This window comes from Phyllobates terribilis, unplaced genomic scaffold (genome assembly GCF_046119375.1).
Source record: "Phyllobates terribilis strain yellow unplaced genomic scaffold, ASM4611937v1 Scaffold_10__3_contigs__length_209671492, whole genome shotgun sequence".
Classification (NCBI taxonomy): domain Eukaryota; kingdom Metazoa; phylum Chordata; class Amphibia; order Anura; family Dendrobatidae; genus Phyllobates; species Phyllobates terribilis.
In genome coordinates, this window is record NW_027362770.1 from 169,374,301 (window position 1) to 169,392,971 (window position 18,671).

General features: G+C 40.7%; 1 protein-coding gene across 1 annotated transcript in view; it reads right to left on the reverse strand.

The window, feature by feature from the left end:
* The window catches only part of DENND2A (DENN domain containing 2A), an 83,328-nt gene that overhangs the window by 29,146 nt on the left and 35,511 nt on the right, over positions 1 to 18,671 (reverse strand). The window contains exons 3-4 of the mRNA XM_073650118.1: positions 11,749 to 12,840; positions 9,288 to 9,412 (exon numbers count right to left, since the gene is read on the reverse strand). Of these exons, the coding sequence (XP_073506219.1) occupies positions 9,288 to 9,412; positions 11,749 to 12,840 (1,217 nt within the window). The remainder of the gene's footprint in view (positions 1 to 9,287; positions 9,413 to 11,748; positions 12,841 to 18,671) is intronic.

Here is an 18,671-nt window from a genome sequence, read left to right on the forward strand (position 1 = left end):
TACTATGTCACTGGTACTACTGTATATACACTGATGTGGGCTCTACTGATGTACAGACACTACTATGTCACTGGCACTACTGTATATACACTGCTGTGGGCTGTACTGATGTATAGACACTACTATGTCACTGGCACTACTGTATATACACTGCTCTGGGCTGTACTGATGTATAGACACTACTATGTCACTGACACTACTGTATATACACTGCTGTGGGCTGTACTGATGTATAGACACTACTATATCACTGACACTACTGTATATACACTGCTGTGGTCTGTACTGATGTATAGACACTGCTATGTCACTGACACTACTGTATATACACTGCTGTGGGTCTGTACTGATGTATAGACACTGCTATATCACTGACACTACTGTATATACACTGCTGTCGGCTGTACTGATGTATAGACACTGCTATGTCACTGACACTACTGTATATACACTGCTGTGGGCTGTACTGATGTATAGACACTGCTATGTCACTGACACTACTGTATATACACTGCTGTGGGGCTGTACTGATGTATAGACACTACTATATCTCAGGCACTACTGTATATACACTGATGTGGGCTCTACTGATGTATAGACACTACTATGTCACTGGCACTACTGTATATACACTGCTGTGGGCTGCACTGATGTATAGACACTACTATGTCACTGGTACTACTGTATATACACTGATGTGGGCTCTACTGATGTATAGACACTACTATGTCACTGGTACTACTGTATATACACTGATGTGGGATCTACTGATGTATAGACACTACTATGTCACTGGTACTACTGTATATACACTGATGTGGGCTCTACTGATGTATAGACACTACTATGTCACTGGCACTACTGTATATACACTGCTGTGGGCTGTACTGATGTATAGACACTACTATGTCACTGGTACTACTGTATATACACTGATGTGGGCTCTACTGATGTATAGACACTACTATGTCACTGGTACTACTGTATATACACTGCTGTGGGCTGTACTGATGTATAGACACTACTATATCACTGGCACTACTGTATATACACTGCTGTGGGCTCTACTGATGTATAGACACTACTATATCACTGACACTACTGTATATACACTGCTGTGGTCTGTACTGATGTATAGACACTACTATATCACTGGCACTACTGTATATACACTGCTGTGGTCTGTACTGATGTATAGACACTACTATATCACTGGCACTACTGTATATACACTGCTGTGGGCTGTACTGATGTATAGACACTACTATATCACTGACACTACTGTATATACACTGCTGTGGGCTGTACTGATGTATAGACACTACTATATCACTGGCACTACTGTATATACACTGCTGTGGGCTGTACTGATGTATAGACACTACTATATCACTGGCACTACTGTATATACACTGCTGTGGGCTGTACTGATGTATAGACACTACTATATCACTGGTACTACTATATATACACTGCTGTGGGCTCTACTGATGTATAGACACTACTACATCACTGGCACTACTGTATATACACTGCTGTGGGCTGTACTGATGTATAGACACTACTATATCACTGGCACTACTGTATATACACTGCTGTAGGCTGTACTGATGTATAGACACTACTATGTCACTGGTACTACTGTATATACACTGATGTGGGCTCTACTGATGTATAGACACTACTATGTCACTGGTACTACTGTATATACACTGCTGTGGGCTCTACTGATGTATAGACACTACTATATCACTGGCACTACTGTATATACACTGCTGTGGGCTGTACTGATGTATAGACACTACTATATCACTGACACTACTGTATATACACTGCTGTGGGCTGTACTGATGTATAGACACTACTATATCACTGGCACTACTGTATATACACTGCTGTGGGCTGTACTGATGTATAGACACTACTATATCACTGGCACTACTGTATATACACTGCTGTGGGCTGTACTGATGTATAGACACTACTATATCACTGGTACTACTGTATATACACTGCTGTGGGCTCTACTGATGTATAGACACTACTATATCACTGGTACTACTGTATATACACTGCTGTGGGCTGTACTGATGTATAGACACTACTACATCACTGGCACTACAATATATACAGTGCTGTGGGCTGTACTGATGTATAGACACTACTATATCACTGGCACTACTGTATATACACTGCTGTGGGCTGTACTGATGTATAGACACTACTATGTCACTGGCACTACTGGATATACACTGCTGTGGGCTGTACTGATGTATAGACACTACTATATCACTGGCACTACTGTATATACACTGCTGTGGGCTGTACTGATGTATAGACACTACTATATCACTGGCACTACTGTATATACACTGCTGTGGGCTGTACTGATGTATAGACACTACTATGTCACTGGCACTACTGTATATACACTGCTGTGGGCTCTACTGATGTATAGACACTACTATATCACTGGCACTACTGTATATACACTGCTGTGGGCTGTACTGATGTATAGACACTACTATATCACTGGCACTACTGTATATACACTGCTGTGGGCTGTACTGATGTATAGACACTACTATGTCACTGGCACTACTCTATATACACTGCTGTGGGCTGTACTGATGTATAGACACTACTATGTCACTGGCACTACTGTATATACACTGCTGTGGGCTGTACTGATGTATAGACACTACTATATCACTGGCACTACTGTATATACACTGCTGTGGGGCTGTACTGATGTATAGACACTACTATATCACTGGCACTACTGTATATACACTGCTGTGGGCTGTACTGATGTATAGACACTACTATATCACTGGCACTACTGTATATACACTGCTGTGGGCTGTACTGATGTATAGACACTACTATGTCAATGGTACTACTGTATATACACTGCTGTGGGCTCTACTGATGTATAGACACTACTATATCACTGACACTACTGTATATACACTGCTGTGGGTCTGTACTGATGTATACACACTACTATGTCACTGGTACTACTGTATATACACTGATGTGGGCTCTACTGATGTATAGACACTACTATGTCACTGGTACTACTGTATATACACTGCTGTGGGCTCTACTGATGTATAGACACTACTATGTCACTGGCACTACTGTATATACACTGCTGTGGGCTGTACTGATGTATAGACACTACTATGTCACTGGCACTACTGTATATACACTGCTGTGGGCTGTACTGATGTATAGACACTACTATATCACTGGTACTACTGTATATACACTGCTGTGGGCTCTACTGATGTATAGACACTACTATATCACTGGTACTACTGTATATACACTGCTGTGGGCTCTACTGATGTATAGACACTACTATATCACTGGCACTACTGTATATACACTGCTGTGGGCTGTACTGATGTATAGACACTACTATATCACTGGTATTACTGTATATACACTGCTGTGGGCTGTACTGATGTATAGACACTACTATATCACTGGCACTACTGTATATACACTGCTGTGGGCTGTACTGATGTATAGACACTACTATGTCACTGGCACTACTGTATATACACTGCTGTGGGCTGTACTGATGTATAGACACTACTATATCACTGGCACTACTGTATATACACTGCTGTGGGGCTGTACTTATGTATAGACACTACTATATCACTGGCACTACTGTATATACACTGCTGTGGGCTGTACTGATGTATAGACACTACTATGTCAATGGTACTACTGTATATACACTGCTGTGGGCTCTACTGATGTATAGACACTACTATATCACTGGCACTACTGTATATACACTGCTGTGGGTCTGTACTGATGTATAGACACTACTATGTCACTGGTACTACTGTATATACACTGATGTGGGCTCTACTGATGTATAGACACTACTATGTCACTGGTACTACTGTATATACACTGCTGTGGGCTGTACTGATGTATAGACACTACTATGTCACTGGCACTACTGTATATACACTGCTGTGGGCTGTACTGATGTATAGACACTACTATATCACTGGTACTACTGTATATACACTGCTGTGGGCTCTACTGATGTATAGACACTACTATATCACTGGTACTACTGTATATACACTGCTGTGGGCTCTACTGATGTATAGACACTACTATATCACTGGCACTACTGTATATACACTGCTGTGGGCTGTACTGATGTATAGACACTACTATATCACTGGCACTACTGTATATACACTGCTGTGGGCTGTACTGATGTATAGACACTACTATATCACTGGCACTACTGTATATACACTGCTGTGGGCTGTACTGATGTATAGACACTACTATATCACTGGTACTACTGTATATACACTGCTGTGGGCTGTACTGATGTATAGACACTACTATATCACTGGCACTACTGTATATACACTGCTGTGGGCTGTACTGATGTATAGACACTACTATGTCACTGGCACTACTGTATATACACTGCTGTGGGCTGTACTGATGTATAGACACTACTATATCACTGGCACTACTGTATATACACTGCTGTGGGGCTGTACTTATGTATAGACACTACTATATCACTGGCACTACTGTATATACACTGCTGTGGGCTGTACTGATGTATAGACACTACTATGTCAATGGTACTACTGTATATACACTGCTGTGGGCTCTACTGATGTATAGACACTACTATATCACTGACACTACTGTATATACACTGCTGTGGGCTGTACTGATGTATAGACACTACTATGTCACTGGCACTACTGTATATACACTGCTGTGGGCTGTACTGATGTATAGACACTACTATATCACTGGTACTACTGTATATACACTGCTGTGGGCTCTACTGATGTATAGACACTACTATATCACTGGTACTACTGTATATACACTGCTGTGGGCTCTACTGATGTATAGACACTACTATATCACTGGCACTACTGTATATACACTGCTGTGGGCTGTACTGATGTATAGACACTACTATGTCACTGGCACTACTGTATATACACTGCTGTGGGCTGTACTGATGTATAGACACTACTATGTCACTGGCACTACTGTATATACACTGCTGTGGGCTGTACTGATGTATAGACACTACTATATCACTGGTACTACTGTATATACACTGCTGTGGGCTGTACTGATGTATAGACACTACTATATCACTGGCACTACTGTATATACACTGCTGTGGGCAGTACTGATGTATAGACACTACTATATCACTGGCACTACTGTATATACACTGCTGTGGGCTGTATAGACACTACTATGTCACTGGCACTACTGTATATACACTGCTGTGGGCTGTACTGATGTATAGACACTACTATGTCACTGGCACTACTGTATATACACTGCTGTGGGCTGTACTGATGTATAGACACTACTATATCACTGGCACTACTGTATATACACTGCTGTGGTCTGTACTGATGTATAGACACTACTATATCACTGGTACTACTGTATATACACTGCTGTGGGCTGTACTGATGTATAGACACTGCTATGTCACTGACACTACTGTATATACACTGCTGTGGGCTGTACTGATGTATAGACACTACTATGTCACTGGCACTACTGTATATACACTGCTGTGGGCTGTATAGACACTACTATGTCACTGGCACTACTGTATATACACTGCTGTGGGCTGTACTGATGTATAGACACTACTATGTCACTGGCACTACTGTATATACACTGCTGTGGGCTGTACTGATGTATAGACACTACTATATCACTGGTACTACTGTATATACACTGCTGTGGGCTGTACTGATGTATAGACACTACTATATCACTGGCACTACTGTATATACACTGCTGTGGGCTGTACTGATGTATAGACACTACTATATCACTGGCACTACTGTATATACACTGCTGTGGGCTGTACTGATGTATAGACACTACTATATCACTGGCACTACTGTATATACACTGCTGTGGGCTGTACTGATGTATAGACACTACTATATCACTGGCACTACTGTACGTATACTGCTGTGGGCTGTACTGATGTATAGACACTACTATATCACTGGCACTACTGTATGTATACTGCTGTGGGCTGTACTGATGTATAGACACTACTATGTCACTGGCACTACTGTATATACACTGCTGTGGTCTGTACTGATGTATAGACACTACTATATCACTGGCACTACTGTATTTACACTGATGTGGGCTCTACTGATGTATAGACACTACTATGTCACTGGCACTACTGTATATACACTGATGTGGGCTCTACTGATGTATAGACACTACTATGTCACTGGCACTACTGTATATACACTGCTGTGGGCTGTACTGATGTATAGACACTACTATATCACTGGCACTACTGTATATACACTGCTGTGGGGCTGTACTGATGTATAGACACTACTATATCACTGGCACTACTGTATATACACTGCTGTGGGCTGTACTGATGTATAGACACTACTATATCACTGGCACTACTGTATATACACTGCTGTGGGCTGTACTGATGTATAGACACTACTATGTCACTGGTACTACTGTATATACACTGCTGTGGGCTCTACTGATGTATAGACACTACTATATCACTGACACTACTGTATATACACTGCTGTGGGTCTGTACTGATGTATAGACACTACTATGTCACTGGCACTACTGTATATACACTGCTGTGGGCTGTACTGATGTATAGACACTACTATATCACTGGCACTACTGTATATACACTGATGTGGGCTGTACTGATGTATAGACACTACTATGTCACTGGTACTACTGTATATACACTGCTGTGGGCTCTACTGATGTATAGACACTACTATGTCACTGGCACTACTGTATATACACTGCTGTGGGCTGTACTGATGTATAGACACTACTATGTCACTGGCACTACTGTATATACACTGCTGTGGGCTGTACTGATGTATAGACACTACTATATCACTGGTACTACTGTATATACACTGCTGTGGGCTGTACTGATGTATAGACACTACTATGTCACTGGGACTACTGTATATACACTGCTGTGGGCTGTACTGATGTATAGACACTACTATGTCACTGGCACTACTGTATATACACTGCTGTGGGCTGTACTTATGTATAGACACTACTATATCACTGGTACTACTGTATATACACTGCTGTGGGCTGTACTGATGTATAGACACTACTATATCACTGGCACTACTGTATATACACTGCTGTGGGCTCTACTGATGTATAGACACTACTATGTCACTGGTACTACTGTATATACACTGCTGTGGGCTCTACTGATGTATAGACACTACTATGTCACTGGCACTACTGTATATACACTGCTGTGGGCTGTACTGATGTATAGACACTACTATGTCACTGGCACTACTGTATATACACTGCTGTGGGCTGTACTGATGTATAGACACTACTATATCACTGGTACTACTGTATATACACTGCTGTGGGCTGTACTGATGTATAGACACTACTATGTCACTGGGACTACTGTATATACACTGCTGTGGGCTGTACTGATGTATAGACACTACTATATCACTGGCACTACTGTATATACACTGCTGTGGGCTGTACTGATGTATAGACACTACTATATCACTGGCACTACTGTATATACACTGCTGTGGGCTGTACTGATGTATAGACACTACTATGTCACTGGCACTACTGTATATACACTGCTGTGGGCTCTACTGATGTATAGACACTACTATATCACTGGTACTACTGTATATACACTGCTGTGGGCTGTACTGATGTATAGACACTACTATATCACTGGTACTACTGTATATACACTGCTGTGGGCTCTACTGATGTATAGACACTACTATGTCACTGGCACTACTGTATTTACTCTGCTGTGGGCTGTACTGATGTATAGACACTACTATATCACTGACACTACTGTATATACACTGCTGTGGGCAGTACTGATGTATAGACACTACTATGTCACTGGCACTACTGTATATACACTGCTGTGGGCTGTACTGATGTATAGACACTACTATATCACTGGCACTACTGTATATACACTGCTGTGGGCAGTACTGATGTATAGACACTACTATGTCACTGGCACTACTGTATATACACTGCTGTGGGCTGTACTGATGTATAGACACTACTATGTCACTGGCACTACTGTATATACACTGCTGTGGGCTGTACTGATGTATAGACACTACTATATCACTGGCACTACTGTATTTACTCTGCTGTGGGCTGTACTGATGTATAGACACTACTATATCACTGGCACTACTGTATATACACTGCTGTGGGCTGTACTGATGTATAGACACTACTATATCACTGGCACTACTGTATATACACTGCTGTGGGCTGTACTGATGTATAGACACTACTATGTCACTGGTACTGCCATGTCATTGACACAATTCTGGAGGCGCTACTATTATATCAGTACTACACTGTGAGCACCATTATGTGGTCGTATGGGCACTGTTATGTTGGTGTCTTTACTTTATGTGCCCTTTTATGTGACTGTACTAATGTGTATATATATATATATATATATTATGTAGTTGGCACTGTGCTGCCATGTAGTAATAACGGTGTCGCTATATGATTTCACACTGCTGTGTTACTGATACTGCTCCACTATTGCGCAGGGCCGAGAGGATATATTTCAACATTACCGTTCAAGTATTTACCCCGAACATTACATAACATCAAGAGGGGAAAAAGTTAAGCAGAACTAAAAATGAAATATGTTAAGGCTTGCCCAAAAAAATAAATAATAATAATAGCGCCACCTTTGCCCTTTGGTTGAGTCTGGTATTGCATCTCAGCTCCATTAAAGTGCATGTGGATGAGCTGCAATACTGCACAAAACCTGTGGATAGGGGTAGCGCTGTTTTCATTTTACTTTTAAAGGAAGCAACCATGTTTTTCTAATCCTTGGCTTCCCTTTTAAAACTTGTTGAACGAGTAGATGTTTCAGTAATAACTTTAAGACATTGTCGAATAATTAATGACAATTAGAGAATATACAGAACGTCTAAAAATAAATTAAAGGGGAATTCCACCTTTAATAACCGTGAGACTGTTTGACAGCAATATTTGCTGAGGGCAAGTTGTATACATACAGGTCAAGGCACATAGCTTGTCATGAGAGCTGTATACACATATGTAGACATATAAACAAGCACTGATCTGTTTCTAGGGTCCTCGGTCATTGAAAGTGTACTTCCCTTTTAAATCTAACGATGCTGACAAAGGCCACCAGTTCTCACCTAAGATGTCTTCATAGACGTTCTCCTCGGATAAAGTGCGAGTAAGGGCCAACTTAGTCTGTGCGTACCAGTCTACTCGACCGTTCTCCGACGACTGTAAGAGATCTTCAAATTCGTAGGATTTCCTGTAAGGAAACAGAAATGGTGAAACCCAATGAGGCAACAGATAAACCTCATGTCTTCTGATGCCATAAGAAAGGAAAATAGAACAAGGACTGGTATTGATGATCTATAGTGGGGGTCCTGGAGTGGGACCCCACGGATCAGAGACTGATGTGGTATCCTAAAGATAGTCCCTTTTGGTTATATTCTGGAAAGCAACTTTAATCTGGACAGTTTTCTTATTGTGAACCTATATCTACACCATCTATATCTTAAAGGGGACCTGAAACCAAAAACAAAATGTCCAGTTATTGCTCTAATTTTATTCTTGCTGCTCCCCTGAGTATGACGCTTTTTATTTTTCTTGAATCCGCCTTACAGTTCCAGAGATACGGACCTTTTTATTTGGTGCTAGTTTTTAAGGCCTTTATCAAAGGGGCGTGGCTCACAGGACAACAATGCAAAGCAGCATAAAGACACGCCCCTTGATAAAGACCATAAAAGCTAACACCAAATAAAAAGGTCGATATCTCTGGGACAGTATGGCGGATTCAAGAAAAATAAAAAGCGGCATACTCAGGGGAGCAGCAAGAATAAAGTAAGAACAATAACTGGACATTTTTGCCTTGGTGACAGGTCCCCTTTAAGACATAGATGGCGTAGATAGAGGTTCAGCCTCTGGGGCGTATATTTAGACTGCATTGCATTGTTATCTTGTGAGCCTCTTTGGTTAAGACCATAAAAAGTAGAATTAAATAAAAATGTCCATATCTCAGGAACTGAACGGCAGATTTAATTTTTTTTTTTTTTTAAATCTGATTAATAGTGCAAATTAGGACAAATAATGGCACGAGCTGAATGCTGCTAAGTTACTTTTCATTTTCTCTACTTTTGTAAGCCACCAGTTTTCCAGACTCAAGGATTAATTGATACTGAGCTAGGAAGGTTGAAAGGATTGAAAGACAGATTTTATTTTTGCATTATTAATCAGATTTTTGTAGAGCTGGATTGTCAGAGGATACAGATGTGTGGTCAAAATAAATCCCATACAAAATTATCGTTCATTGTAGCCCTCGAAGATTAGGTGTCAACGAAGAACCCTCAACCTTCCTTCATTCATTTCTACTTGCCTTTATTAATTAGATTTCTATAAAAAAAAATATTGTAAGAACACACAAGACTGTAAGATTAAAAAAAAACAAAGAATACATTTAATTTTGGCCTTGTACTTTTTTTTTGGAAGCAATGAGAGATCCCCAGACTTCCTATCTGACTGGTGTATTCTGGAGGTTCTATCATCTATTTGACTAAATCAAATTTATGTTAAAAAAAAAAAGAAGATTGTCAGAACACATAGATATAAAGTTAGAAGAAAAAGAAAAACCTAAAAAAAAGAAAACAAAAACAAAAACAAAATTTTTTTATTGTGGCCTCGTAGATCAGAGGGCCCTTAATTTTCTTTCCTGACTGGTTCTAGAGCTTGGATCCTTTACAAACACAGAAACAATAGAGTTCATTGTGGCCTTGTAGATTAACAAGCCTTCAGCCTTTCTTCCTTACTAGTGTATTTTAGAGCTTGTATCTTCTGTTTGCCTTATAAATAAGATTTTTGTATGTAAAAAAAGATAAATGATGAGAAAATACGTAAAAAAAGAAAAAAAACAAAAAACAATATAGTTCATTGTGGTCTCGTAGATTAGGAAGCAACAAGAAGCCTTCAACTTTTCTTCCTGACTGGTTCTAGAGCTTGAATCTTTTAACTGCCTTATAATTCAGATTTACTGTATATAAAAAAGAAATAGATTAAGAAAACACAGATGTAAAGTAAAAAAAAAAACTAAACAAAAGAAACAACACAGTTCGTGGTGGCCTCATAGATTAAGAAGCTAAGAAGCAATGAGAAGCCTTCAACCTTTCTTCCTGACTGGTGTTTTCCAGACCTTGTATCTTGTGTTTGCCTTATATATCAGGTTTACTATATGTAAAAAGATAAATTATCAGAAAATACAGATGTAAGGTAAAAAAAAAAAAAACAAACAAGCAAAAAAAAGCAAAACAGCTCATTGTGGCCTCGTAGATTAGGAAGCAACGAGAAGCCTTCAAACTTCCTTCCTGACTGGTATATTCTAGAACTTGTATATTCTTTTTGCGTTATAAATCAGATTTATGTAAAAAATAGATTGTCAGATCACACAGATGTGAGGTCAAACAAAGACAAATCCAAGACAATACAATTCATTATGACCTCATAGAATAGGAAGCAACGAAAAGCCCTCAACTTTCCTTCATGACTTTTGTATTCTACTTCTTGTATCTTCTATTAATAGTTCTAAAATCAGTTAAAAATAACATAAAGTACCTATGGTCTCCGTTATTTCTGTGTTTGCTATTCCAAAGTCTTCTGCTCACGGCTGATGGTGGAGGAGATGTGGGTAGAGGAGGTGGAGGTATACAAGGAAGTGGAGGTAAATCCCTTTTCCGAAGACCGGCTCTAACCGGACCCACTTCCCCTTCATGTCGGAAAGTCCTCCTTGGTTTGGGTAAAGGGTTGATAGGTAACGTCTTCTCGGGTGCCCCAGGTTCCGTATATACATTGTCCACATTGCTGGTCCTCCTAGATGTTCTCCCTTCTCCCAACACCCCAAAAATCGGCTCTGCATTCTCAGAATCTGACCCCCATTTTGTTTTTGACACCGGTTTGTTCTCCTGGTTTTCAGATTCTAATAAACATTGTGGAGAATAATAAGTTCCAGGCAATTGTGGCAGCCCTTCCACCGGACCGTCTTTCTTTGAACGCTCAAACTTTTTCACGTGGCTCAATACCGAAGCCTGGTCCTTCTTGGCACTAACGACTTGCTCCTTAGCTTCCACACTTAGGCTAGTCTCTTTCTCAGCTTTCTTGTCTAGTTTTATAAAGTCTTTTCGTTCATTTTCCATTTCCCAGCTGAACATCCTCTTGAAGCTTCCTTTCTGACGGTTTTTAACATCGTCCACGTTCATATCTCCAAAAGTAGTACCAAAGGAATCCTGTCTCTTCACCTGTATGGACTCCTTCCGGCTGAGAAGAGGGGACTGCGTCTCTCGTTTCCCTTCCCACTCAGAGATTTTATCTTTGATGCTCGATGTTTTCTTCAAGGCGATCTTTTGGGGCAACGGGGAAGACTTGGTATTCGATAACTGTTTCTTTAGCAGGAGGTCTGGATCTTTGACGTTGATCTCCATCATTGGGTCATGGATGGTCATTTTGTTGCTGAGCATGTTCCGCCGTAAACCTTTTGTATTTCTTGGCCGGTTCTCCAGACCTTTCAGAGGACTTCTTCCCAGATGAACGTCTTGGTTATAGTTTACCGAGTCAGATTTAATTACAGTTTGACTTCTTACACTCAAGTGAAGCTGAGGAAGTTCAAGTTTTTTCCGAGTCCCAGAGTTTTCTTTATCTGTTGGAGTCACCCTGGTGAGACAAGACACAAGGCACCATTAATGTCATTGAAGTCATCAATTTTCAGGCAATGGATGCTAATTGTTTCGGGATCACTGAAGAGCCTAATAACTGCATTAAGTAGGTCTTTAAGGGATAACGATAGGGATGAGTCTCAAATAATTACGGTCACACTCCATAAAACAAAGTTTCATGTAATACAGTCAAATGGAAAGGAAGCTGTAGTTGACATGTAAGAAGATGGTTCTAAGTAGCCACAGAAGGACATCAGACTTGAGACCTATTGCCGAAACCATCTCCATATGGTCCGCCCTTACCTGTCTTTGATTCCATTAAAGGGGTTTTCCAACTGATGGGCTCAAAAAATAATAAGACTCAAACTCAACAATCTCCTACAGCTTCCACTCCGGTACTGACCCAGTCCTCACTGGTCCGTGCTTCTGTGTTCAGTTCTCTACACACCAGAAGTGGTCGATCACTGGCTGCAATCTTAGCCAATAATTGGCCAAGCAGGCATTTTTGGTGAGTAGAGAATGGAACCAGATCAGCTGCAGGAATGGAGGATCGGTGAAAGTACGTATCATCTCTTTCGCTATTATTTTCTGGTCTGATCTGATTTTATGCATTTCATTGGCTGAAAATACCCTTAAAAGGGAATCTGTTGCCCAATTTCTGCTATGTAACATGAGAGCAGCATGATGTAGGGGCTGAGACCCCAATTCCAGCAATGTGTCACTTACTGGGCTGCTTATTGTCATTTTGATACGAACACAGTTTTCTCTGCTGCAAATCTAGCAGAGCTTGGAATGCTGAGCTGTGTGTAACCCCACCCACACCACTGTACATTAACAGAAAGCAGCCAATCAGTGTGGGGGGCGGAGTTATACAGAGCAGAACAACTAGAAGGCACCTAGTCCTGTAGCGATAATCTCCTGCTGATAAAACACTAATTTTATTGAAACGGCCTATTAAGTGAAACATTCTTGGAATCAGGGTTTCAGCCCCTACTTAATACTGCTCTCAGATTACATGGAAAATATCTGCTAGTGGATTCCCTTTAAGGACTCTAATTTCTCAAAATACAACATTAGAACATCCCCAACGTAGACTCAAATAGCATCAACAAAGCCCAACAGAATAAAAATAAATATATTTTTTGCACCCCTTATATTAAGACATCTTAAGCCAAGAAGGAAAGGCAATGAAGGACAACACTGTATGCCAATAATAAAAGACTGAAGACCGGTCCAATACCATAAATATGTTCTTTCTTTCTTGGTGTAAATATCACGATTCTCTTGAATCTGGTATTATTTTTTGTTCCTGCGCCTCTCTATTCCTGAGATACGGCTTCTTCTTCTCTTCATATAAATCTAGTCTTGTTAGCCAACTGGGCATGATCCTCGAGAAGAGTTTTGTAATTCAGACCCACTTGACTAACAAGACTAGTTTTACTTGCAGGGAAGAGAGGACCATATCTCAGGGACGGAGAGGCGCAAGAACAAAAGAAAAACATCGCCGGATTCAGGAGAACAGCGGCATTTACACAAGGTAAATTTTTTTTACATATTTTGGCAAGTGATAACTCCCCTTTTACGCCACGGAACAACCTTCTCCAGAAACATACCTAAGGCTTATTCAATAAAGAAAAAGGCAATATTCCATCTCCTGGGCAAAATTGCTGCTTTATTGACGTACCTTAAAATCCAATCCAAAAAAATGCATGGCAGAAGAAGGAAAAGCTACGCGTTTCGAACGCTATCCGGCGTTCTTTTTCAAAGCTTATCCAATGTATTTTTCGAAAAAAAAGGCAAAAACTTAAAACACTTTGGGTTTCTAACCTTCAGGTAACCACCACTAGTTCCACACTGTCAAAATATGGCCACATTTTTCCATTTTTACACCTGTACCACCAGGGTTCAGGCGGACCGACTTCAGATCACCACTTCAGTTTTATGGTGGTCGGTTCATCAGAAGTTTAGTGGGGTTAGAGAGCCAAAAACTCTCCAGTAACGTTCAATAAGCACTTATATACTGGTTTCTATATGTTCCACGTACGTGAATGACAGCGTAACTTTCTACGAGCCGTCTTTGCCAGAGGGTCTGAAGGGCTTAGGTCAATCGCCCCTTGGGAAAACAGTCATATTTTGCTGTCTCAGAGCCAGACCTCATAGATCACATTCAGCCTTAGTCATGGATTTACAGTTATTGACTCTTTGCTTTCCGACACTTGAAGTTCTTCTTCTTCACGACATAATTTACAACATACACACTGCTCCACCGTCAGGTCATAGAAGAAAAGAAGTCTTCCTTTTTTTATTTTCAGGTGAGGAGCTGTTTTTTTGGAAGCAGCTATTTTTTTATTCTCCTTAACAAGGTGCTAAAAAAAAGAAGGACTTCTAAACAAGGTGGACCGTGCTGTGGAGGCCTCTTCTTCAGTAGCTATGGACCCACCTAGGGTCAACCTTATCCATATGGACTTTATAACAAAAACGGGGGTAACGGCTTTATTGGAAAAGGGTAAGTGAGCAACTTACCCTTAGTAGTAAACTTTAGAGATCCCCTTTCAAGGGCATCAATGGGATAAAATAACGAGGCTTGTCGTCACCCAGGGAACATGCCCCCAAGTAGTCTCCACCCCATGCTATGCCCTATTCATAGACTATTTGATATAAAGGGTTAATGAACTTTTCTAAACATCTACTTTATCACTTCCTGCGGTTCGGTCAAGCAGAGAAAGCTGAGAAAACACGAAACGCGTCGGCAGCAGATCCAATTCTTTAATATGTGTGTGAGTCAGCAAACGGTCAAAGCTAAAGAAACCGCTGTAAACTCTCACATCTCCTGGCTCCAAACCATAAGAGCGCAATGGAAAAGAAAAGGAAAAAAAAAAGTGAAAACCCTGACTCGGTGAGGTCGAGAAACCACAAGCCACAACCGCGGTGGTGGATGGGAGGAAGAGCAGAACAACAATGGGCACGGACACACGACTCATAATCTACACTCTACTGGTGGCACAGGCTGGACCATACCATTGGTGCATAAACTGGGGGGGGGGGGAGATTAGATGTAGTCTAAACCATGTTCACACAGGCAATTTTTTTTCCATCATGGAAGTGTATTATGGTACCAGATGGAGTTGAGCAAAAAAAATGTTTTGTTCTGCAACCTTTGCTTTTGAGGTTCGCATCCTCGGGCCCAAAATGCCGAGTATAACCAAAAAATGTGATTTGATGACTCCCATGCGCATCAATGAAGAGAGGTGTGCATGTGTGGCGCATTATGGGGTCCGATTGCTAGGACCCACATCTATAGATATGATATATCACGGATAGGACATCAATGTCAGAGATGGGACAACCCCTTTAAGTGAATTAATTCCTATTGTCATATATACAGTGGGGAAAATAAGTATTTGATACACTGCCGATTTTGCAAGTTTTCCCACCTACAATGACTGGAGAGGTCTGTAATTTTTATCGTAGGTACACTTCACCTGTGAGAGACCGAATCTAAAAAGAAAATCCAGAAAATCACATTGTATGATTTTTACATAATTAATTTGCACTTTATTGCATGGAATAAGTATTTGATCACCTACCAACCAGCAAGAATTCTGGGTCTCACAGACCTGTTAGTTTTGCTTAAGAAGCCCTCATACTATGGACACATTACCTATATTAATTGCACCTGTTTGAACCCATCATTACCTGTGTAATAGACACCTGTCCACACACTCAATGAATCACACTCCAACCTCTCCTCCATGGCCAAGACCAAAGAGCTGTCTAAGGACACCAGGGACAAAAATTGTAGACCTGCAAAAGGCTGGGATGGGCTACAGGACAATAGCCAAGGAGCTTGGTGAGAAGGCAACAACTGTTGGCACAATTATTAGAAAAAGCAAGATGACTGTAAATCTTACTCGGTCTGGGGCTCCATGCAAGATCTTGCCTCTTGTGTTCTAAGGATGATTCTGAGAAAGGTCAGGAATCAGCCCAGAACATCACAGTAGGACCTGGTCAATGGCCTGAAGAGAGCTGGGACCACAGTCTCAAACATTACCATTAGTAACACAATACGCCGTCATTGATTCAAATCCTGCAGGTCATGTAAGGTCCTCCTGCTCAGCACATGTCCAGGCCCATTTGAAGTTCGCCAATGACCATCTGGATGATCCAGAGGAAGCATAGGAGAAGGTCATGTGGTCAGATGAGACCAAAATAGAACTTTTTGGTATCAACTCCACTCGCCATGTTTGGAGGAAGAAGAAGGATGAGTACAACTCCAAGAACACCATCCCAACCGTGAAGCATGGTGGGGGAAACATCATACTTTGGGGGGTGCTTTTCTGCAAAGGGGACAGGTTGACTGCACCATATTGAAGGGAGGATAGATGGTGTCATGTATCGCAAGATTTTGGCCAACAACACCATTCCCTCAGTAAGAGCATTGAAGATGGATCATGGCTGGGTCTTCCAGCATGACTATGACTCGAAACACACAGCCAGGGCAACTAAGAAGGGGCTCCGTAAGAAGCATTTCAAGGTCCTGGAGTGGCCTACCCAGTGTCCGGACCTGAACCCAATAGAAAATCTTTGGAGGGAGCTGAAACTAAATGTTCCCCAGGGACAGCCCTGAAACCTGAAAGATCTGGAGAAGATCTGTATGGAGGAGGGGGCCAAAATCCCTGCTGCAGTGTGTGCAAACCTGGTCAAGAACTACAGGAAACGTCTTATCTCTGTAATTGCCAACAAAGGTTTCTGTACCAAATATTAATTTCTGTTTTTCTATTGTATCAAATACTTATTTCATGCAATAAAATGCAGATTAATTATGTAAATGTGATTTTTTGGTTTTTCTTTTTAGATTCTGTCTCTCACAGGTGAAGTGTACCTACGATAAAAATTACAGACCTATCCAAGTGGGAAAACTTGCAAAATCGGCAGTGTATCAAATACTTATTTTCCCCATTGTATATATATATATATATATATATATATATATATATATATATATATATATATATATATATATATATATATATATATATATATATATATATATATACACATACATACATACATACATACATACATATATATAAATATATATATATATAAATATATATATATATATATATATATATATACACATATATATCTATCAGTAAATCGGTATTGTACCCGAGCTCAGCTCCTGCCCCAAATACATTTTTATAGGCTGGCGATTTCTCAATTTTAACATTTCGTATTAACCCCACCCTACCTCAAAATGCCAAAGACAAGACGAAACCTGTCCATGATATAGCCGGTCCAAACGTCAGTGCTACTGTAATAAGACTCTGCGATATCCTGTATTACTACAGGTGCCAGGTATTACCGCTCCACTCCCTGCACGGGGGGCTGAGTATATAACAATTCCTTAAAATACCATTTCTGTTGTAATAGTGATTTTTCAATTTTGTTTTTATTACTTTTTATACTAAAAAGTTCTACAACTTTCTAACTTACTTTGTGTTTTCATTCCTTACCAATGTCAAGATCTCTGCTTGCTGTAAGTCCATGGGAAACATGTTTTATCTAGAATTTATATTTCTCGCAGCAGGGGGTTTGCCGGGGTTCCTCGCTACTCTCATGTTCTGGCCGGCTCCTTCTGTTCCTCGGCCTTACAGGCCTTACAGGCCAGTCAGCCAGTGGCAGAACACACGACCATACAGGTGTCTGGTAGCCTCGCCACTACTTAGCACATCACTGGACTCTACTACATTACTGTGAGTCACCAGATCTTCTCTACTCTGCTACATTTCTGGACTCTGCTACTTTGCTTCAGTGGGCTACCTG